At 35.9% G+C, this 25409-nt stretch overlaps 1 protein-coding gene across 2 annotated transcripts in view; it reads right to left on the reverse strand.

The window, feature by feature from the left end:
* The window catches only part of LAMA2 (laminin subunit alpha 2), a 491254-nt gene that overhangs the window by 93294 nt on the left and 372551 nt on the right, over positions 1-25409 (reverse strand). For both annotated transcript variants that reach the window (XM_044249160.1, XM_044249149.1), the window contains exons 37-40: positions 24133-24249; positions 23269-23432; positions 21851-21989; positions 2038-2140 (exon numbers count right to left, since the gene is read on the reverse strand). In XM_044249160.1, coding sequence (XP_044105095.1) covers positions 2038-2140; positions 21851-21989; positions 23269-23432; positions 24133-24249 — 523 coding nt within the window. The remainder of the gene's footprint in view (positions 1-2037; positions 2141-21850; positions 21990-23268; positions 23433-24132; positions 24250-25409) is intronic.

The raw sequence follows: 25409 nt of genomic DNA on the forward strand, positions 1-25409 counted from the left end.
TTATAACTTGTGTAATTGGCCACAAATCAGGGGAATGTCATAATGTAGCAAGAAAACATTCCCATCTCCGTCAGAGCCTTGGCTTGGATTTTTGGAGAAATTATTACTTGAGTAGTTTGTGGGGTTCCATTACTTTAAATAATGTACTACCTGAAGTACAAAAAAAGACATTTAAAATAATGAACGTTTCTGTTTCCTAACCCTTTCCACCAGGACTGTCTTTAGATTTCTTTTTTTCTTCCGAAAAAAAAAAAAAGAAATCTCTGAAAATGGAATTCTTTCTCCATTTTTATAATGCCAGTATTTTGGGGGAAACAGAGGTGAGGGCAGAGCAAGGAGTGAGGTGAGGTGACTCAGGCATTCACCTCAGGTATTAAATTTAAAGGGGCACCAAAACAGTAATCAAAAATATTTTAATGCAGTATTTAAAAAAATTAAAATGGATTAAAAAAAGATTAATGATGAACAAAATAGTAAACTTTTAAATAAAACAGGACTAACCCTGTGCTTGTACAACCTAACCTCACTCACCTCACCTTAATCCTTCCTAGCTCTGCGCAAAGACACTGGATGGGAAGGAGTGGCCCTAGAATAAGAGCAAGCTCCTCCACAAAATTGTGTACACAGGGTTTTTTTTTTTTTCCTCCTGTGACACACAGTCCAAAGCATTTTACTATCCAAATACCATCACATGGACAACAGTAGTAGTAATTTCCCATCAGCCTCTATTAGAGACCACAGATAAAGCATGACAAATATAAATGTTTATAAAACTTCTTTTCTTTCTGAAGTTAGTAAAGACCCATATCATTCCATTCTTCTCAAAAATATGCTTCTTGCCTGATTTAAGCCAGTCCCTGTGAAATTAGACCCTAGAAAAACAAAGCTAAAAAGAAGACCATGGGCGCCTGGGTGGCTAGTGGGTTAAAGCCTCTGCCTTTGGCTCAGGTCATGATCCCAGGGTCCTGGGATCTAGCACATCAGGTTCTCTGCTCGGCAGGGAGCCTGCTTCCCTTCCTCTTTCTGCCTGCCTCTCTGTCTCTTTGTGATCTCTGTCTGTCAAATAAATAAATAAAATCTTAAAAAAAAAAAAAAAAAAAAAAGAAGAAGACCCTGTGTCTGTCCTCCAGAAGATGGAATCTAAGTACAGGCTTGCAGTTGGACAAGTCTGTGAGAAAGGCAGGCAGTGAGAAAGGGCATGTAGTTCAGATGGGGTGTCGAGGTTCCTGGAGAAGATGACATCTGAGCTTAACCCTGAAGGTCTGCTAAAAGGTAATTATATCAAAAAGAATGAAAGATGGAGAGGCATTCCAAAGAGAAGGATTAACACTTTGAAATATGGAGGTTTGGAATAGTAGTAGTATGTTTTGGAAGGACCATGAATATTTTAGGAAGTTTGGGGAGATGGATACAAGCCAGAAAATGGTAAGGGGTGAGGCTGCAGAGAGAAACAGGAGATGTTTGAATAAAATAATAAATATAATAACACCTAGAGTGCAGCTATATTGAGTAATACATTTTTAATACAAAACCCTTAATGGATTAGAGGAGATATTTTATGCACTTTGATGATTGAATTAGGAAGAAAATACAAGAAAAATGTATTTAAAAAGTGTGAAAACTTTTCAGGAAATGTGACCACTAACAAATTGAAAATTTCATAAGGACATTTATACTATATCTGCTTAATTCATTACTTTGTGACTGTCATTTCTGAAGCCAAAACAAGTGGGGTTTGGTACCCTTTAAAACTCATTATACTTTAATTTTAAAGTCACTGTACTTCAGCTATAAGTGAAATGATGTTATATAAATTAGGTCTAAAAATTATGAAATATTACCCAATGCAAAATGAGACGTGATGATAAAATGTCATAAAACTGGTGAAATAATTTACTTGCATTAAATCCCAATAATAAAAAGCATCATAAAAACCCTAGTGAAACAATTCCAATTTTCCAATAGTGTAATAAAATATCCTACCAAATAGAACTACAATCAGTTGTGAAAATAATAACAAAGTGAGGTGACACTAACCTTTTACGGCATTTGCCAACTTCTTGGCTTCATTAAGGACCCCAAAGCTTTTCTGAAGAGAGCCTTTGGCACCTTCCCTTAGTGAACCTTGAGGACCTGTTGCCTGTGGACGGAAAAAGAAGTGTCACATATCAAAACCCACAAAATTATGGAGTAGATCTATCTGGTGGGCAGCTGGTGTAAAGAGCTTACCTTCAGGAAAGCATTCTGGGCTACAGACGTAGACATAAATTATCAGCACATACTGGCAACTAAGTCAGGAGACTGTTTATTGGGAAAGAAGAAGAACTAGAACGGAAACCTTAGGGATCTCAATGTTTAAGGGGCAGGTAGAGAAAGAGGCACTGGCAAGAAAACTGAGACTCTAGAGGGCAAGGAGAAAGCAGGAAAGCTTGATATCATGGAAGCCAAGAGATACAGAAGTGGCTCAAAGCATGATGACTGGCAGTGTTGCAAAGACAGAGTTGGTCAGTATTGAATGCTGGAGAACGGTCAAGCAAATTAAGAACTGAACACATCCACTGACTTTACCCCTAAGCACATTTTACTTGAGTTGTGTGATAAGTAGAGGAGCCGTTACTGTCCTCTTCCAGTGAGGAAGAACATCGCTCCTTTTGAAAACATGTCTCCAAGTATGATGGCAAATAACCACCTCAGAGCTACAATCATCTCCTAGCAAAGGTGCATCTGTTGGGGTTTGGATTAAAAAAGGTGACACAAAGATAGAAGAATGATATGGGAAAGGGATCATTTAACTTAATGTCCCGTGATCCATTTTAATAGTGTTTGCTTTCCAGCAATCATCACATAATACATTGATACCAAGAGATAAATCAAATAGGATCTTATGTGTTAAGTTTAAATTGGAAAAATTATTTCAGGTGCAAGAAGAGCTAGAGAATGCTAAACCTACTGTTCAAGTTATAAAACTGAATTCAGGTTATCCCAGACATAACTCTCCAAATGACACCTGTGAAGCCTCTGTCACATTATTTTTTATCAGTCACATTATTTGAGCATTAAACTAGGAAAGATCATAAAATCTGTGACTGTTGTGGTGAAATTTACTTTCAGGTGTTATACTAACAGCTCTACTGTTCACAGAACAGATTGATTATGTAATATTAAGATATCTACAAAAGGACATATTGGATACATCTACATAAATAAAAAGGGACATTGTGCATATATAGCTGGCATTTGCAAAAAGAGCTGACAACCCTGGAAAATCATTCTATGGAAAATGGACAGTTTCTTCAACTGAGAACAAGAAATTTTTAGTCCTACAGTTTCCTTTGGAAATTAGATATACTAACAACACAAAGTGTCATTTATCTTAAAAAAAAGGGGGGGGAAGAATATCAGTATAAGTGGCACAAATGCAGTGTACCTTACTAAAAACAAACAAACAAACAAACAAGCCTTAGGTATGTACTCAGGTTCTATCTGTTCCAAATCTAAACACCATTCTTACTCTTTTGGTTACAGGTTCTCTGGATCAAAAGCAATCAGAGGAAGGAAGTTACAAAGAAAGAAGGGCAAAGATCTCTAACTAGGCACATGAAAACAGCAGAAGTGATAGCTGACAATCTTACAATAAGGAAGGAGAAGAAATCAGGTGAGAAAAAATTGTAAAGCTCAGGAGTCCAGATCAATTTGGATAGGGATAAAGTAGATTTCAGTAGATGCCAATGTTATTGCAGTAAAATAATTAATGTTGGTATTGATGATCCTGAGTCACCACAGTGATACGGGTCACTCAGAGTACTAGGTGAAATTAGGCAAAGATGGGGAAGAAAGGAAGGAAGGGAGGGAAGGAAGGGAGAAAGAGAAGGGAAGGAGGAGGGAGGGAGGGAGGGAAGAAAGAGAAAAGTGAAGGAAGGGAGGGAGGGAGGAAGAAAGAAAAACAGCTTTTCCCACAGCTTTGAGATGTGAATGTCTTTCGATAAGAATATAAACTGGCAAGCATTTAACAACCACAATTTTAAAGTTAATCTTGGATATGCAAAGTGAGTCATGGGGGTAAAGGAGGGAGAGAAAGTTGATTTGATGCAAGGAAAAAAATAATCAAATGAAGTGAGAGGAAAAGAGGAAAAAGGGTCAGACAACACGGAAAGAGGCTAAAGTCTGATGCAGGGAAATTGCGGCACTATGGACAATGGTGGCCAATATCAATTTTTTTATCTGCTTTTTTCCACTTTCCAACAGTTTTATTGAGGTATAAGTAAGCTTCACATATTTAAAATTTATAATTTGGTAAGTTTTGACATATAGACACCCAAGAAACCATCAAGACAATCAAGATCGAGGAACTATTCATTTCTTTTTAATTTCTCCCTTCCACCCTTCCTTGTATCTCTACGCAAACACTGCTCCTCTTTCCATCAATATTTATTTACATTTTAGAAAATCTTATATAAATGGGCTCATCTAGTTCTCTTTTTTGTCTGTTTTTTTTTTTTTCACTCAGCATAATTATTTCAACCTTTGTCCACATTGTGCTTGTATCAATATGTGGTCCTTTTTTAATTAAATGGATATGTCCCAATCTACTCATTCACCTCTTGATGGACATTTGGATCATCTCCAGCACTGACCATTTGAAACTGAGTTGAAGGTGTACGTATGTATAAATCTTTAGATAAACATATGCCTTCATTTTCTACTGGGGTGAACACCTAGAAGTGGAGTGGCTAGATGATATTGTAGTATGTTTACGTTTTTTAAGAAACTACCAAATTATTTTCTAAATTATTTGCGCTACTTTAAATTCCCCCCCAGCAGTGTAGGAGAATTATGTTTTCCTACATCCTTGCAGTACTTGATGTAGTCAGTCTTTTAAAATTTATACTTGCTAATAGGTGTGTGTAACATTTTGGTTTTAATTTGCAGTTTCCTTGTGACAATCTTGAGCACCTCTTCATGTGCTTATTTTCCATCTGTTTAAATCTTTTGCCCAATTTTTATTTAGTTGTTTGTGGTTACTAAATTTTAAAAGGTATTTGTGCATAATTTGGATACAAATCCTTTATCAGACATGTAATTTGCAAATACATTCCCTTAGTTTGTAACTTATCTTAATAAATGGTTAGATTTGATCTGTAATGATTTTGTCAAGAATTTTCACATCTCTGAGGGATATTGATCTATAATTTTCTTTCATAATATCTTCCGTTTGTATTAGATTTATACAGGCCTCATAGAATGATAGAATGAGGTGGGACATATTTTCTTCTCTTCAATTCTCTGAAGAATTTATTACTTCTTCCTTAAATGTTTGTTGGAATTCACCAGTGAAATCGACTGGGGCTGAATGTGTGTGTGTGTGTGTGTGTGTGTGTGTGTACACACAAAGGTTTTTTAAGCACAAATTCAATTCTTTAATGGGCATTCAAGTTATTTTTTTTTGAGTTTTGGTATTTGGAAATTTTCAAAGGCTGTCCATTTCATTCAAATTGTTGAATTTCTGGCATAAAGTCATTAATAATTCTCTACCTTTTAAAATTCTTTATTGTATACAGAAATTGTACTGATTTTACCTCTTTTATTCCTGATACTGGATACCGGATATTGACTTTTTACTGATTAGTCTGATTACCAACTTATTGATCTTCCATTGGACCTTGGCACCTTTATACTACAACATGAATGACCCCTAACTGAAGTCCATCTCCTGACAGACTTCCTTCTTCTAATTTCCCATCTTTTTGCATTTATGAATGTCCTCTCTTTTGCTCCCAAGCATCTAGTCTTTCCTAGTTTTCAGGAAGTCAGTGATTTCTTCCTGGATTTTTTTTTAAAGATTTTATTTATTATACGACAGGCAGAGATCTCAAGTAGGTAGAGAGGCAGGCAGAGAGAAAGAGGTGGAATCAGGCTTCCCGTGGAGCAGAGAGCCTGATGTAGGGCTTGATCCCAGGACCCTGGGATCATGATCCGAGCCGAAGGCAGAGGCCCCAACCCACTGAGCCACCCAGGTGCCCCTCTTCCTGGATTTTTGTTCAACCATTTCTTGCTTGGGTAAGGAAAGGAAAGGCAAGGATGCAAGAAAAATTTTCTTAAGATTTATTTATTATTTATTTGAGAGAGAGAAAGCCAGAGAGCACAAGTTGTGGGAGGGGCAAAGGGAGAGGGAGAGATTCCTCTAGCAGACTCCCCACCAGGCATGGAGTGTGACATGGGACTTGATCCCAGGACCCTGAGATCATGACCCAAGTTGAAATCAAGAGTTGGATGCTCAACAGACTGAGCCACACAGTGCCCTAAGGAGGCAGGAAATTTTGATGCATGGAGAACAGAACAAGTATTTCAGTTGTAAAGGACTGTACAGTTTATGAAGGGCAGTATGAAGAACTAAGGCTATTATGTAGGTTAGAGTCAATTTCTGGAAAACTTGAATGTCAGGCTAAAAACACTGGGCAATATAAAACATGGAACCATTGAAAGCTTCTGAGTAAGACTGTATGGACAGCGCTTTAGTCCAGGAAGATGAATGGGCAGGTATGTGGGAGAAAAAGGAGATACTCATTATACTATTATAATCGTATAAGCTAGAAAAAAGAGAGTTGTCATTTCAGGCGAGGGTAGTGGAAATGAGAGGTTTGCGTTCAAGGGATGTGGAGGAATAGGTTTTCAGTGTTCCAAGAGGCATCCAAAATATTGAAATATAGGGCTGATGACATATAACTGTCAGTCATAAACAGTATATCCACAACCCAGGTTTAAAAGACCAGCCTTTCATATGATAACAGAATGAAAACTACTAACATGTTATGGATGAATGGAACTGTTTCAACTCATTGGAATTTGCAGAGTTCCTTTCCAGCTTTGCTTAGTAAGTCACCGAAGCACATCAACAATATCAGGACAGGTGATGAAGCAGCACTTTCCAAGCTAATTATACTTCATACATATTCATAAGCATCGCATCTGAGTTTCTGAGCTGTGTCTATGGCATATGTGAAATATAAATGAGGTTCTTAGAGTTGCAAGATATGTTGTTTTTTGCTTTTTAAAAACTGTATTTTTATAAATAATAAGTTCTTTCCATGTATATATGTGTATATATAAATTATGTAAAAATGTTTATGAAAATACATCATACACAATAAAATATTATACATAGGCTGCTGTAGGTTTTTATTACTTATTTATAGAAAATATGATATAATTTAAGATATTTTTAGAGAAGGAAAGATACAGAAAAAAATGAGATAATAAAGTCTACAAAGATTTTACAGAGGGCTTGGCATTTAATTAGCTTTTAGTACATGTTAGACTCACCTTTCTACTATTTGCTATATATTCACAGTAACTCTTGTTAAAGTATGTCACTGATTAATAGATGAAGGAATTGATTGATTTAGCCAACAAAAGTTTTTAGCTGTCTTAAGCACCAAAGTAAGCTCTGATTATCCAAAGATGGAGATAGTCTGCCTTCCTCACTGAACTGTGAAGAACAGACAAAAGAATCCCACGGAATGGGAGAAGATATTTGCAAGTGACAGTACAGACAAAGGGCTGATATCCAAGATCTATAAAGAACTCCTCAAACTCAACACCCCAAAAACAGATAATCGTGTCAAAAAATGGGCAGAAGACATGGATAGACACTTCTCCAATGAAGACATACAAATGGCTAGCAGACACATGAAAAAACGTTCATCATCATTAGCCATCAGGGAAATTCAAATCAAAACCACACTGAGATATCACCTTATACTGGTTAGAATGGCAAAGATTAACAAGTCAGGAAACAACAAATGTTAGAGAGGATGTGGAGAAAGGGGAACCCTCTTACACTGTTGGTGGGAATGCAAGTTGGGGCAGCCATTTTGGAAAACAGTGTGGAGATTCCTCAAAAAATAAAAAGTAGGGCTCCCCTATGACCCTGCAATAGCACTACTGGGAATTTACCCCAAAGACACAGATGTAGTGAAAAGAAGGGGCACATGCACCCCAGTGTTCACAGCAGCAATGTCCACAATAGCCGAACTGTGGAAAGAGCCAAGATGCCCTTCAACAGACAAATGGATAAAGAAGATGTGGTCCATATATACAATGGAATATTACTCAGCCATCAGAAAGGATGAATACCCAACATTTGTATCAACATGGACAGGACTGGAAGAGATTATGTTAAGTGAAATAAGTCAAGCAGAGAGAGTCAATTATCATATGGTTTCACTTGTGGAACATAAAGAATAACATGGAGGACATTAGGAGACGGATAGGAAAAGTGAAGTGGGGGAGATCAGAAGGGAGATGAACTGTGAGAGCCTGTGGACTCTGAGAAACAAACTGAGGGTTTTAGAGGGGAAGGAGATGGGGGAATGGGTGATTCTGGTGGTGGGAATTAAGAAAGGCATGTATTGCATGGAGCACTGGGTGTGTTGCATAAACAATGAATCTTGGAACACTGAAAGAAAAAATTAAATTAAAAAAAAAAAAAGAAATTGGTTGCTACCATAATGGAGCATGGAAATATGACAGTGTTTTATTGACAGAGGAAGATCTATTAGGCGAAGAAGATGTGAATATGAGACCTGAAGTTAAGCTTATCAGGATGGTCTACCTGTTTCCCAGTGATTTATTATATAAAAGAGCAAAGTTAAAAGCTATTGTTTAGGGGCACCCAGGTGGCTCAGTTGGTCAAATGTCTGCCTTTGGCTCAAGTCTTGATCCCAGGGTCCTGGGATCAAGTCCTGAATCAGGACTTCCTGCTCTGTGGGGAGCCTACATCTTCACTCCCTCTCCCTCTGTCTGCTGCTCCCCCTGCTTGTGTGCTCTGTCAAATAAATAAATAAAATCTTAAGAAAAAAGCATTACAGAACTTATTGTTTATATTACCATCTGTATTATACTTTTATTACTTTTCTAAATGGTCCTCAAATAACTTGTTTATCAGAGACAGAATTTCTGAATTCATTTGAAAGACTGGGCTCTAAGGACAGATGTAGAATATTTCTTTTTGCTTTTGTTTTTATTTGTTAGATATGTAATTGAAAATTCATCAGCATGGTTTATGACTTATTCCATTGTTCCCTCTTTACGAAATAATTTATTTTAAAAGATAAGTCAAGTCCTGTGTATCTCTAAAGGAGATACTGTGCAAAGATATTACATAACCTAAATGATTTTAAGTTTAAAAAAATTTTTAATAAAGAAAATGGTTCAGAATGTGCAGGGACACATATAGGGGCTGGTGATTAGATGTAATGTGTTTGTATGAGGTGTTTATCAGAAGAAATTTATATTCAGGTATGTTAGACTGTTGTTAAGAATCAGGGAGAAATTTCTTACTCTCATAAAACAAATTCTCAGAAGAAATGGTGGAATCTAATCCTATACACATTGTAAAAGATGTAATTTTCGAGAATTCTGAAAAAATGTACATGTGATAATAACTAGATACAATTATATGTTAAGCTACAAAACAGTTATGTAAAAATTATCCATTTGCAAAAACGCTGTTTGCACAGGAAAAAGTTCGTGCAGATAAACATTATAAAAGTGAAAATTTGTGTTTGGTGGACTTTTGCACATTTTATATTTTCTCCTTTTGCTTGTATTTTCCACTTTTCTGTAACAGCTAAGAACTGTTTTTGTGACTAAAAATCATTATTTTAAAATAAGGAAATCACTATTCTTGATTTTAAAGCTATTTTAATAGGACCTATATTTTAAAAATACTACAGGATATTAAAATGAAATAGTAAATAAAAAGTGAGGAACAAACAACCCAGGGAGATGGCCTTGGTCAGAAATCTGTGGAAAGACCGTAGATCCTGATACACTCTGTAGTTCGCACACTATGCCCTAAGACGGGAATGAGATTAGATGAATCTCTGCAGAAGTCTGACAGCCATTGAGCATACAGAGGAGACTGGGATGAAATAGGAATCCTCAAAATTGCAAGTTTAGAATTTGTGATTAGGAAATTTCAGCTTGATGAGAACACTGAGTAGGACAATCAAGAGAGAATTTAAAAATCTATGACTAAGTGAGAATAGATTTTCACCAGTTACAGCCTGACAGTCCCTGCCCCAGCACCTGTGGGTACCACTAGCCTACGGCAAGGAGGCAGGAAGTGAACAAGCTGATGGGGGCAGAATGAGCAGAAAGTAGAAGAAATCTTGATTTGGAGTCAAAGCAATAGAGAAGCATCTATGGAGTTGGAGAACATGCTCAGAGGACCTAATTTTTTTTTCTAGTTAATGTCCAAAGTCCAATCCAGCATGGCCATTTTACCTCTTGAGAACTGCACTTATAGGTGGAAACCCTAAAAGGTGAGTCTGAGAGCACAACTGTCTTGAATGAAAATAATTCTCACATACGTTGCCTTATAGCATCCCCCCAAGGAGTCGCCATGTTTTGGACTGATGATACAAACCCTTTGATTTTTAACATTTTATGCCCTGAATTTTTAATATGTCTAAAGCTGGGTCATAAAACAGAAGTTTGTTTTTTTGTTTCTAATCTATTTTTTTTTAAATTATTGACTCCAATGAGCATATCATATACATAGAGAATCACTAAAATCAGGGTAGCTTAATGAACACTCATTTTACATACTGACTCAATATTTTTCTACGTGACTTTGATTCTCACTGACTTTTTCATATTTGCTATTGTGTGAATCACTCAGTTGTTAGATAAGTTGCTGAACTGCTGATGGAGAAAATAAGTTCACCAATCTTATCGGCAGATTTAATTGTCATATCAATTACGAGCTTATGTTATTTTCCCATTAATACTACACGGATATAAAATTTAAATTCCAATTATTGTAGATATATTTTTAAAAGATTTTATTTATTCATTTGACAGAGAGATAGGACCAGAGAGCACAAGTGGGGGAAATGGCAGAGGCAGAGGGAGAAGCAGACTCCCTGCTGAGCAGGGAACCTGACATGAAGCTCTATCCCAGAACCCTGGGATCATGACCAGAGCCAAAGGAAGACACTTAACCGACTGAGTCACCCAGTCACCCCCAATGATTGTAGGTATTAATAAAAAGTTAAAATGACTATGTGAATGACTTTAAAACAGTGGCTGACACAATAAAATACAAAATCACAAAAAAATGTGATTTATCATGTATGACTTGACTAACACCACATTTTATTGAGCCTTTGGAATGCAATATGTACTCTGCTAATATTTGCACAGTCCTTTATGGAGGAAATAAAAACTCAAAAATGACCTGGCAAGTATTCTTTATGCATTTTGGTTCATCCAATTATACAAAGCAAATACTAAATAAGACAGACTGAAGAGAAGATATGACCACATTTTTAAACAAACACTCATTAGAAATGCCTTAATGTTTAATCATACTATTGCAAGATTCATAGTGTTTACCCTTATGATTTATACACCAATAGCAATGATGTCAAGGAATCTTGCTACTATAAGGACTCAAAAACTAATAAATAAGAAGAAATTATTAGGAATAATATTAATAATATTAAAGGACAGAATAATAGTAGGAAAGAAAGGAAAACTTTTAATAAAGGAAAATAAATTATCTAGGTAAAAGTCAATGCATTATTTTTACTATCATGACAAATGAAAACATGTAATGATTATTGCTAGTTTGTGGACAGGTAAGAATTCTAATTATCTCTGGTTACCCTGTGTGTTGTATTTTGTAATGCTATTTACACATTAAGTACATTAAATATATGGTCACAATTTTTAAAAATTTAAAGAGAAAATGTAAAATGTGGCTAAGTAGCTCATGAGTACCTCTTATAAGTACCATAAATAGGTCAATGAGGAGTAAGCAATGATCTTACATATTTGGAGATAAAATATTAAATCACATGAAAGGATTTGGGCTCTATGGACTATATTTACCATAAGAATCAAGTCAGGGGGTGGGTCAGAATAGATCCTACAAAGCACTCAATTTGAAGGCAGATCTTCTAATTCCCAAATTGTATCCTGCTATCTTTTTCCCCAGCCTGATTGAGAAATTCTAGCACACCAGTAGAACCTAATTCCAACCCATTAAAAAAAAATCCCACATGACATGTACATTCAAACAGATATTCAGACATTATCTCAAACTAAATAGGGAAAGAAAGTAATTTTATTTTTCCTTTGCAATGGTCTCCTCTCTTCAACTTTCCTACATCTCGTGACCATACCAATATCTTGTGAATTCTGAAACTCCGACGCACTCTGGTTATTCTAGATTTCTGACATTAGTGTTTGGAGATGGGAGGGTTGACAACCTGCATTTAGTGATCAGCTACTGTGTATCGGGTGTTACCTGTATGAAAATCACGGGATCCTGGGTGAGAAATAGTGAAGAGCAAAATACTCAGGGGGCCAGCTGTGGTGCTACACCTTTCTGTCCACTAGGGGGTCTACTATCAGCTTACATTTTAATTCTGGGAACATTGTTTTCTGGAAAAAGCAAATAGGAAAAAACCAAAACATCACAGTGAAATAGCGTGGGAGTTCACCGTGCACAGCAGAGGGCAATCAGAGAAACTAGACAGCTTCCAAAGCCCAGGGATCTTGGGGCTGTGAGGACTGCGTCTGACCCAAAGATTTGCACAGTGGGGCATGGGAACTGGCCTGCTGACTGCTAGCCACACCATGTGGCCCGGTGTATCTCACCCATTGGGAATGACTTCTTCTGACTCTTCCAACTGCTGCATGGGTGAGGGGAGACCCTCAATCATACCCCTCCCACGAGGAAGTAAAATCGAGGAAGAGAGCAAAAGACTCCTCAGACATAGAAATTACTTCGTTTAAAATCTGAACTTTCACTCAGTTCTACCTCGAGACGAAAACTACGCCATAGGTGAACAACCTTGAATTTAAATAAAATTTTGAAAAAGAAAAAAAAATTAACACCTGAATTCTGAGCAAAGGATACTGTTCTCAGGAAACAGTACCAAGAGACTAGATAAAAGGAAAAACTGTGCAGGGGAGATGGAGGGAATTCAAAATACGATGTAAAGAAAAGGAGGTAAGACAATGTGTGTAACTTCAGCAGAGGAATCTTCACTTTAGCAGGATAGACACGCCACCCTCACCACATCAGCATGGGTCATTAGACACTTCCTCCCTTTCGACCCACTGCAGTCACTGGGTCCTCAACTGACTCAGGAGCGGAGAAGCCAGGAAGGAGGCACGTAGAACCTGAAGACAACCCAGCTCAAAAACCACAGGTTAGGCGGAGGATGAAAGTCAGTCATGAGAATGAAAACAGATAATGCCCTAAAGTAATAAATCACATGATAGCATGATAATGATAATACCGAGAGAGAGAAGGAGAAGAAATTGTTGGAAGATTTAGCAAAGATTGTCCCTGGGGGTGTGAGTTTAGAGGTGAGCAAAGTTAGGTCAGGAGATTGATTGTTGCTTGAAATTTCCTGCTTCTCTTTTCAATTTAAAAGGAAATAAAATATGCATGCAATCATGAATTTTAAAAGAAAGGGAGAAATGTAGGACCTCTTGTTGGTGTGAAGGGTAAGGGTTGCTTCTTTAATTTCCGGGAACCTTTAAGAACCACTTTCTTTATATTTTTCAGGACAGCTCCTCCTGCAGAACTGATGTTCAATTTCCTCCTTCATTTTAGTTAAGATACTTAAGTAGGAAATAATTTAATTATACTGATAGGAACAGAAATTAATATAGATACCTGTATCCCCATCAACCATATTTGAATAATATTAAGTTTTTACGCATTTGTCAAGATCTTTAAAAATATAGATTTGGACTTGGTTTGATAATATTTTATTTAAAGTTTCATATCTCTATTTTTGATTGACTTACAGTTTTGCTTTCTGATCCTGTCTCGTACAGCATTCTGCCATCAGGATTATATCAGACTCATAAAATAAGCCAGGGAATATTTGTTTTTCTGTTCTGTAGAATGTTTTGGATATTGAATCCTTGAAATTTTGGTAGACATTATTATTTTGTTATGGGTGGATTAACAACTGACTCAACTCATTGAATGACTAGACTTCTACTCAGGTTTACTCTTTCTGAGTACATTTAAATTTATTTTCCACTTCATCAAGCACTCAAATTTATTTTTAAAAAGTTGCTCATATATTTGAGTATACCCATATTAAATCTATATTATCTCTCTTATTATGTCCCACTCTTCATTCCTAATCCTGTCCATATGTGTAAGTAATGCGTGAACTCTGCTTATTTAGTCCTGTTCTTCCTTCTTACTCTAAGAATCAGCTTCCTAATAATCTTTTCCTTAGGCTGTTAATTTCTGCTTTTATTTTTATTCCTTTCTTTCTATATTATTTTGAACTTCTTGAGCAGAAACTTTAGATAATTGGGTTCAGTTCTCACCCTTTCCTAATAACTGCATTTCAAACTTCCACTTGCCTTTTTAGTGCCACTGGATGTGAAGCATAGTTTTATTTCCATTTTGTTACAACATATTTTGTTCTTGTAATTTCAAGATATATTTTTCTTTGATGTATGAATTACTTTAAAGTGTGATTTTTATTTAAAACACTTTTGGGGAACAATAAGCATAATTTTTAAAATTTTATTGCACTGCAATCAGAGACTACAATCTAGGTGCTATTGGAGTGTTGGGATTTACTTATACTTGCTTTGTGATCAAGTTCATGGTTCTCCTTTTTTTTTTTAAGTTTCATGATTCCTTTATCTAATGGGGCATATAGAATTATCTATTCGATACAGAGTTCTAGAAGACCATTAACGCAGACTTGTGTAGTGTACTTTCCATATCTGCACCCTTATATCTCTTCACTTGACCTACCAATTTTTAAGAGAGAAATGACAAAATTCTCCTTTATTATTATAGATATGCTGATTTCCTCATTCTAACATTTGCCTTTATTCATTCTTAGCTTTGTAGTTCTATCTCTGTGGGTTCAATTTTTTAAAAATCTTCCTGCTAACTTGATCCTTTTATTAAATTGTGATGATGGTATCTCTCATAATTCTTTTTAAAAAATATATAAAGCCTATTTTTATTATGTAGTATTAGTACACCAGCTTTCTTCTGATTAGTGTTAGCCTGGTTTATCTCTTGGCCTCCCTTCTTTTTCAGTTCTCTGTACCCTTAGAGTTAGTGGTATATTTTGTATACACCATATACTGATGGCTGCATTTGTTCAACATTTTTAAACCAATATAAATATTATTATCATCTAACTAGTAATTTTAATGTTTGCATTTATTATGAAGGCAGCTTGAAACAGAGACAGTTAATGCTCATCAAAAATTCTATGTGCCTATTTTTCCCAGTCTCTCTTACAGTTAGATGGAGGTATGTGACTATTCTTGATCAACAGACCAGAAACAGTCCAGGCCAAGGCAGGGAAGAGCAGGCATGTCTCTTTTGTCTTTCTCTTTCCTGCCTCAGAGGCTCCACGGTATGGTGTAGCTATGAGACAGAGAAGGGTTTTCTGACACACTGGGTAGGATATGAGAAAGAAATTTGGATTGTGGTAAGCAACTGATTTTTCAGGGCTTATTTCTTGAGGCAGCTAGTCATAATTACTCTGTCTGCTGTATTTTGATTAAATTTTATATTTCATGTTTTATATTTACCTTTTTTTTGGCTTCTTTTTTTCTATTTTTTTTTGTCTTTTATAGGATCGATAGAAAATTCCACTCTCCACATTTTTTCCTCTTCGCTTATTTGGAAAGTATAGCTGTTTGTTATGGTTAAATTTGTGTGTCAGTCTGGCGAGGCTATGTCTACAGGTTTTGGTCAAGCAAGTATCACTTAGATGTAATTACCATTTAAATCAGTAGACTTTGAGTAAAGCAGAGTACTTTCCATAATGTAGGTGGACCTCCTCTAATCAGTTGATGGCCTTAGGAGAAAAGACTGAAATCCTCCTAAAAAGAAAGAATTGTGCTTCCAGACTGTCTCTGAACTTGATACATCAATTCTTCCTTGGTTCTCCATCCTGCTGGCTTGTCCTGCAGAACTCACACTTGACAGCCCCCACAGTGGTGTGAGTCAATTCCTTAAAACAAATTTCAAAATCTCTCTACATACATATATATATATACATCCTATTGGTTGTTTCTCTGGAAAACTCTGATTAACATTGTTATTTTTACTCCTCTATGATTATCCTCAATGTTTAATACATATACTTAACGAAGTTTAAATCTAATCAGTTTTTTTCTTTAACTCTCCTCCCAAAATTTCAGAGTTTAAAAACTTCTAACTCTGACCATCTGTCCATTTTCCTGTTGTTGCTCTCTTGTTCTTTTGGCTCAACTATTTAAAACAATTACACACATTTAGTAATTATCTTCATTAAAATTTTCACTATGCTTAAGTTGTACAAATTTACTATTTCTCTGTTCACTTTGTCTCCTTAATCTCCAATTTCCTTGCTTTTGTTGACATTCCTTTTGAAGTGTATTTTATAGTAGCTCAATGGGAGTCTATAGTTGGTAAACCCTCAGTTTTTCTCTGAAGATGCCATTATTTTGTCCTCAGAATTCTGAGTTGAGTGGCATATCATATCATATAATTATATAATATACCATGAGCATATTAGTGCTTCCATTGTGACTTCAGTGGGAAGTATGCTAACTGTAAAATCTTATTCCTTTGTAGATAATCTGCATTTTCTCTCTAGATTATTTTAAGATTTTGTTTTCTTTTTCTTTTTGGTTTCTGTAAGTTTAACAGTTATCTTTTCATGTGCAGACTTATTTTTATTTAATGGGATGGTTTTCCTTACTTTGGGGAATCATGTTTTTCACCAATATTTGAAAATTTTCAGTATCTCTTTGACCATTACTCCTCCCTATTTTCACTCTTTCAATTTCTGGAAAGGCTATGTCTACAGGTTTTGGTAAGACTTACATTTTTGCAATGTAAGTCATAGACTTACATTTTTGCAATGCGCATTCCTTGCCTCCTAAAATCCTCTTATATTTTACCATGTTTGTTACATTCTGGACAAGTCAACTCTAACTTATTCTCTTTTCATCTCTTACTAATGTGCTATTTGGCCTTCCCCTTCAATTTTTAATTTTAATTCCTATATTTTTCATTTTTAGAAACTGTATTTGCTTCTTTTACAAATTTCCATAGTCTTTAGTCCCTCTTCCATCCCTCTTTTATATTCATTAAAATTTTAATATTTAAATAATTTTAAATTCTCTTTCAGATTTTTCAGTAATCTCAGGATCATGTTAAGTACTTTGCCAGTCTACCCTCACTTCTACTTGATTATTTATAGTATATCAGAACAGAGTAGTTCTCTGTATCTTCCCAGATGCCCTAGAGGTTTCAAGAGCCAAGACTAGTATCCCTGGGTCCCTGGGTGGCTCAGTTGGTTGGGCCTCTGCCTTCGGCTCAGGTCATGATCCCGGAGTCCTGGGATCGAGTCCTGCATTAGACTCCCAGCTCAGTGGGAAGTCTCCTTCTCCCTCTGACCTCCCCTCTCATGCTCTCTCACTCTGTCTCTCTCTCTCTCTCTTTCAAATAAATAAATAAAATCTTTGAAAAAAAAATAAAAAGAAAGACTAGTATCCCTGCCATTAATTTCTCAGCTTGTAAAGTCTTATACTATATGGATGGTATAAATTTGGACGTCAATCCATAGGCTTGTGACTTTAGCATCTTACAAGACATTTTTTCACAACTGGAAGCATGAAAAGAAACAAGCTTCCAGAATGTTCCTGGGCTGCAAGGTATGAATGCTCATCAATGAAGATAATCGTTCTAGAGTCTCATGCTTCTGTATACTTCAATTAGAGACTTCTCTTAGAGGTTCAAGGTGATATCTGTGGTAACTTCTCTCCCTACCTGGTCTTTAAAATCCCAGCCCCTAGATACTATGATGCATATTTACGTTCCAATTGCATTGAGCCACTAAAGTGGCAGCTTTAGACTGTGCCATTTTATTTTAACCTCCCTCTTTACTTTTAGATTTTCTTTTGTTTCTTCTTTCTTATAGGAAGTATGCATTAAATTTGGGGAGTTATAATTTATTTAGCATTTCTATGAATTTCTAACATCAGGATCGACCTGAATCAACTCAGGCTACATATTGTCAGAAATCTCTGGCTTTCCTATCTAGTGTCCTTGCTTCCTATCAGGGTTTTTCTCCCCACTGATCTGCCACATAAGAGTAAATTTACAAAAATCTAGTTCATTTCTTAGACTCTTGACCCTAAAAGCAATAAAAAAACTTCTTTTGAGGTTTCTATGGATTTCTACTCTCTTCATGTTAAAGGAATAAACACTAAAAAATCACTTACAACAGCAGTTCCTGTATTTATTAGAATCAAGGCTTTAAACTTACTTAATTCCTAGGTATACTTCCTTCTATAAAATATATATTTTTTAGACTTCTCCCTCATCTCTGTAGTTTATCTAAAGCCTACATCTTGCTTATGCAGCACTGTTTTTTACTACTTCACTCTTCTTGTTTCTATGAAAAAAAAATGTCACTTACAAATTGCTTTCATTTTCTTCTGTATTTTATATTACTTTTTTAGAAATATCTGGAAAATACCACACTAAAGATTTTTAGAATTATGGCTCCCTCAAATGATGAGTAATTGTAGCAAGTAACAGAACTTGAATTTGGAGACTAAAAAGAAAGAACACAGTGTACTAGAGTTGAAACCTAGTATAAATTCTTCTATTTCTAATGCTCATTCTGTGAAGATCAGACTGAACACTGACACTAATTGAGAAGGGGGAACCTGGGCTAGAGTGTATTAGTGAATATTGCTGGTGAGTGTGTGTGTGTGTGTGAGAGAGAGAGAGAGAGAGAGAGAGAGAAAGAGAGATATCTTCGAGAACCAGAACTATGGAATTCACTCTATATAACCCTTCTTTTCACTGTTGCTGCTGTTTGTTATTGGAAGGCACCAGATTCAAGTGCACGGTACCTAAGACCTTTCCAGTAGAAAATGCAAAGGACCTCATGCGCCAGAAGTCTGTTGCCTCTGCTGGTGATTCCAAGCATCCAATAGCATAAGAAATCTATTTGTCTGCTTACTTCTAAAACCTGATCTGGCTGATAACATAGGTTTTAAGTTCACATATCTAGAAATTTTTTTTTAAAAAGTTTTAATTTTCTGTTGTTTTAGCATCAGAGGACTCTTTATAGCCCCAAAGCAATTAAGATTAGAATAAAATAATCTTCACATTTTCTTTTCTAAGTGACACATTTCCCTTTTCCTTTCCTTGAACCCACCAATGAGAAGTACTAAATGAGACGTTATCTTGGAGACTGTGTGTCGGAAAACAGATGCTTTATAGTATTTATTCCACCTGACACTAACAGAAAAATAGTATTTGTTTCTTCATAATGTCTACATTTCCAAAACACTTTATTTCGATATTTAAATAAATGATGTATGCAAGACACGTACCTGTTACTCTTTATAGAGGAATGCTCTTCAACAGTCTTTAATTGTATAAAACCTCCACCTGCTTATTACTTAGCTAAATGACCGACTTTCTCTCACTCATATTTTCCTTTCAAAGACCTTCTTGATTTTGTGTGTGTGTGATTATAAATACGTAAACTTAAGCAGATTTTTAAAATTGGAAGTTGCTTTCAAAATGCTGTCAATTATACTTTGAGGTTATTTCTATCATTCATTTGTTTTTGTCCTTAGGTTATTCTCAATACTTTTTTTTTCTTCTCACATTATTTCACATCCATTTTCTTCATAATAGTAATTGGCTGTTTTATTGTTTGTCTAACAGGTCTTATCTCTCCTCATGTAAATTCCTGCTTTGTTTCTTTGTCGTTTCTTTCTGATCCACTGAAAACATTTTTCCTTCTTTTTAGGGAGAGACTCAAATCAGTAAAGTACTCTTCTGTATTTTTATCCTTGAATTCTTTCATACATAAATAATGAACTTAGTCTCATTGTTCTACGTTTATCCAGCAGTAATACCAGATATTACATACACAGAATGCTAGTCCTAGCGATGTAATTGCTCAACTTAATATATATATTTTCTAGTCAACTTAATGACTGGCAAATATATTTATTAAGTAAAACAGAACTATATTATTAGGATATTAAAATTAAAACTTTATTTATTCTGTTTGGAAAGTTTCAACAAACTTTCTGTTCAGTCCAATAAACTTTCTTGGACAAATCAAGTCTTTGAGATTACAGATAGCCATTTAATCAATAAGTGACTCTCTTTAGGATTTAGTTTGTACTTTTTCAGATATTTAATTATTTTTTATGTGGTATACGGAAAAAAGAGAAGGAATGATGATAACAAGAGGACATATGGCAATGTCTTACGGTTCATCCCAGCTCTATGCTTGAGGCTGACTAGACTGTCATGTATAAGCATCAGTGTTAAGGAAAGAGAACATTTTCTGCCTATATAAAAATGACAGCATTCTACATATAAAGTGCCAGTATTAGATTTGGGTGAAATTAAACAGCTCTATAACAAAAAATGTTAGAAGCTTATGAAGATGAAGCAATAACAACAGTGAGGTTTTGACTGGTACAAATGATTATAGATAGAGGTGAAAAACATTACTTAGAATAACATTCATTCATTCATTCCCTCATGAGTGCCTACTATCTGCCAGGTACAGTGCTAGACACTAAAAATGGTCCTACAATAAAGCAGAGGTCACATAAAAATGATGAACTTGGAGATCTCAGCCTTTAAAACAGAAGATGAGAAGATAAAGAATTTAGATTTGAAAAATAAGTTCATTTTGAAAAGATAACCAGGCATAAGGAAGTTTCTGCAAAAACTGTATCACACTTTTGAATAAGAAATAAACCCAACATATGGTATTATCACTTATTCCAGAGGAACCAAAACAGTAGTAACTGCTGATGGAATATGACTTTTTCACTATGACCACACTATAAACTTTTTAAGAGTGTGGTAAATATCTTTATTATCCCAGAGATCGCAAAAAAACACTTTGTGACCCATACCAAAGCAGAGAAAACATTGATCTGTTTCTTTAACACTAATTATTTATGTATACTTCATCCACAAAGGTCCAATCTAGTTTTTTTTTTTTCCCCCTGAAATTCTGATGCGAAGACCAAAGGAGTTCAGAACATTTAGTTCAGAACATTTTAACTCAGCATGTTCTTCCCATGAAATATTTTTTAGCCTCAAATAGTATTATGAAGGTGTATCACATAACTTATTTACAAAATGTTGCTCTACATGGAAGGAATGAAGATTTTTCAGTACTAAAGATACTCAGATAAGGTGCTATACTCAGCCCCTGAATTCTGAAATATTATTTCCAAATGTATTTTGAAGAATGACAGCAGCCAAATGGTCCTTTGAAGGTACCCAGTTCCAACTGATACAAATGGTATAAATAGTTCAGAAGCATAGGATCTCACGTGTTTTGTAAAATGTATGCTTCCTAGTCGAGCTTCGCATGTAACCAAGTTGTGGGTGAGTATAAGCAGTGGTGTTAATTTTCAGGGCACTTTCTTTTTTATGATGTTTGGAACAATAGCAATAAATGTCCCTGTCCAGAGTCTTATGTTGGACTGTTTGTCTTCTGTGAGTTGGTGGCAAAAAGCTGTGGGGGCTGCTGCAATAATTTCAAGACCCTCATGAGTAGTGCAAAGCAGCGAGAAACTGAGAAAAGAGTTCTAGCATCACAGCACACTGAAAGTTATTTTGGATACGATTTTAAAGGAGCCTCTAAAAAGAATTCAAACTAAATATTCTAATTTGCTGGGATTTTTCCTGAGTTCATTTAAATTTGAGCAATTTTTTTCAGACCCTTATTTCAAAAGAATTGACCTGCATTCTTAGTACATAACACTATTCAGTTCTTACCAGTTTTGTAGCTTCGTGCGCAAGACCTTTAGCTTCTTGGGCAATTTTCTCAGCTTCATCAATAGAGTCCTTAATATGGCTGTAGGCATTGAAGGCTGCAGTGGCATTGAAGGAGATGTTTTTAGCCTCATCAAGGATTCTGTTGGGATTGCCCCCAAAAAAGAACATCAGAGCAGTTGGTACTCAAATGAAGAACATTCCACTTATAACCAATATGACTTCCAAAGGATCACAGCCAAGATCACCATGATTCCAAGTCATAACGAGGTAGCTACTTATTGTATTATAGTTTTCAATTTAAACTTCAGCTATGAAATACGACCAATATATTTTTAAACACCCATAGCGTTCTTCAAAAATTTCTGCAACCACATGCACGAGGCAACTGTGAGCAGGGAGATGAGCCTTTAGGTCATCTGTAAAGCATGCTATATGTTTGAGAGCACCTGTACCATAGTACTGGAATGAACTTCACACAATCTCTTTAGGGGCGGTGTACTGCCCAGATGAAGACAAATGAATCTCAGAAGGTTAAATGACTTGTCTCAGATTACATAGCCAACACATCCCTGACTAAGGACCTGGAGCCTGCATCTGTGGACTTTTAGCTTACAAGCTCAATTGGCAAAACTTTATTATAAAATGAATTGTGCCCAAATTGTGGCCAGGGTCTTCAAACATCAATATTCTCCTTTGTATCAGTGATATTGAGTCTTGGAATAGAGCCTTTATACATGTTATATATTAAATAACAGATCTGAGGCAATTATTCTTGGGGTTTATAGGACTGATATTTATTATGACAATCCCAAAATTTTAGCAGAAGCATACCAGTTATACCTAGAAGGCGATTTATAGGTCAAACACACTTTGCCACTTGACCCTCCCTCCTCTGACCCATTAAGAGTCCCAGCTATAGTGAGTTGTTACTTCACAGGGGAATATATAGTGTTTCCCTGGAATTTGAAAAAGGAAAAAAAAAGACTTAAACACTATTTATGGGACCACATTGTCAGAAGCCACTATTTTAGCAATAGTTTTGATTTCATTAAAAATATAAAACTAGAATTTGAAGCAGAATGGGTGTTTATACATTATTATTTAAAGCGCTAATAAAGCAAGTGTTGTGCTCTCTTTAATAAAGAACAGAAAGTATTTTTTCTTAGTATAGCCTAGGGCTATGTTCGCTCCCCCTACCCAGCCTTATTTGAATCCACTTTTAACTCAGACTTTTGATGCTGCTTTCAGTGGAGCTTTGCCCAGACCCTCCTAATTAGGCTCTCCCACAGAAAGGCCATGTAGCTCGTATGTTCCTAATTAGAGAAATCAAGATTTGAAAGAAATGCTCTACCATTTCTGCTCGTCACAACTTTTGGACAAGTGTCAAGATACACAGACATTTCCAACAAATGACATACCCATCAAGGACAGCAGACGAGTCATTCAACTGAGCCGCATGGCTCTCAGCCCGGGACACCTTCTCAGCCAGGTTCCTGTCCTTTATTTCCTGGGCAAGGTCATCAATTTTATCTTTAAGCTCTTCAGACATGGGTGGCAATTTAGTTTGAATGTCTTCAACATACTGATATATAAGAAGAGAGGGCATTTTAAGTAAGTGAATCCAAGCTTCCTCTCCGTTACTAATTTCTCTCAGAGATAAAATTACACACGCTTTTTTTAATGAAACTTCAATTTTACTAATATAGCAAAAAGAGAATACAGAATAAAAGCTGTTATTTAATGAGAGAGATTAGGAAATACATGGAGCCAATTTACACCAAGAAGAACCTAACTATCTTTTTCTAAGAAAATGCTTCTTCGTAGGTATAAATGCATAAATGATAGTCATTAGAATTTTTAAGACCATATGTGTTTCTATTGCCATATAGTACAGTGTCTACTGCATTACGCACTGTACTGAAAGTCTGCTTACAGGTTTACATTTCTCTTTTAACCAATGTTATATAAATATTGAAGCAGATTTTAAGAGCTATCCTGGGAACAAGAAATGCCCTTCATCACTATGGAGAAAAAATAAAGGTTTCTAGGAGTGTTGTGAGTACTCTCACACAGGCAATCATGTCTGTTGGGAGAACAATGTGGATTTTTAACTGTTGCCAAGAGCTCACACGGTCACAATGCAATCAAGCAGAAACGATCTGACACCCACAAGAAAAAAAAATAGTATTTGGTTACGTTGCTGAGATTTATCACTGCTTCCCACTTATGAAAGCATATGCCATTATTATTTTCTTTTAACTTTGGCTTTATGAAATACTCACATCTATGACTGAGTTGATTTCGCCTGCAAGACGGTTGGCTTCATCAAGTATGTCATTGCCTTCTTTTAAAGTGTTCTCAGTTTGTTGTTTGCCACGTTCAATAGCCTCCTTCTTTTTCTGTAGTACAGTATGAACAAAACATCAAAATGCCCTTTGGACGAAACCCTATCCAGCCCGGTATTCCTTCCTCCGACTTCCCTGAGGGGACTAAATACAGGATTTGCAAACAAGGCATTTTGGGTTGATGATGAGGCTGGATGAGAATGATATCAACTACCTGGCTGGTCCTTCAAGAATTATTTTATTTATATGCCTATCTAGATACTTTCTTCCTCCCAGTGTGAGAAAGTCATCTAAGAGAAGAAAAGTTATGTGATGTTAGTTGAGGAATGAAGAACTATTTTTGAAGCAAGATGGACACCCATTTTAAACTCCAGTGTAAGTGCCAAATATAAATTCCTGAGCATGTGGTAGCACCCTGAATTACACTGGAACTAGACATTACATTCCAGAATCAAGGTCCAAATGAGTACTTTGTGAGCATAAACATAAGCAGATTTAGTCTAGGGGAGTTCTGTAAAAATTGGAAGAAGTGAGACTTTTAAGGGAACTTAAGGGAAGTGCTTTTCAAAAAAAGAGAAACGAACACATGGAAGAATAAATTTAATGGACTGTTCCATAAAAAGAGAGCAAGCTCTGATTTTTCCTTGATGCTGGGAGCTTGTCTCAAAACTACATGGAACTCATTCCTAGCCTAGAAGGGTAAAATCAACGAGAGAGAAATATTGTTATTTTTCTTTGGCGTGTACCTTGCCTCTTCTCTCTCTCTCTCTTTTTTTTCCCCTTGATACATCTCACTCCTTTTCTCAATCACTTGTGCATTTAACAGCATCCATTTTTAAAACACTGTCATTTTATGTCTTTATATAGATAATAATGTTAGTTTTTTTTTTTTTAAAGATTTTATTTATTTATTTGACAGAGAGAGATTACAAGTAAGCAGAGAGGCAGGCAGAGAGAGAGGAGGAAGCAGACTCCCCGCTGAGCAGAGAGCCCGATGCGGGACTCGATCCCAGGACCCTGAGATCATGACCTGAGCCAAAGGCAGCGGCTTAACCCACTGAGCCACCCAGGCGCCCCAATAATAATGTTAGTTTTATATTCATTTATATCTCAAGATGTGCCAGATTATTTATCATTAAATTCTACAATAACTCATGAGGTCCTGTGTTTAACACCTTTTCAAATAATAGGAAACTGAACAAATGATTTGCTCT

This window comes from Neovison vison, chromosome 1 (assembly GCF_020171115.1).
Source record: "Neovison vison isolate M4711 chromosome 1, ASM_NN_V1, whole genome shotgun sequence".
NCBI classification, from domain to species: domain Eukaryota; kingdom Metazoa; phylum Chordata; class Mammalia; order Carnivora; family Mustelidae; genus Neogale; species Neogale vison.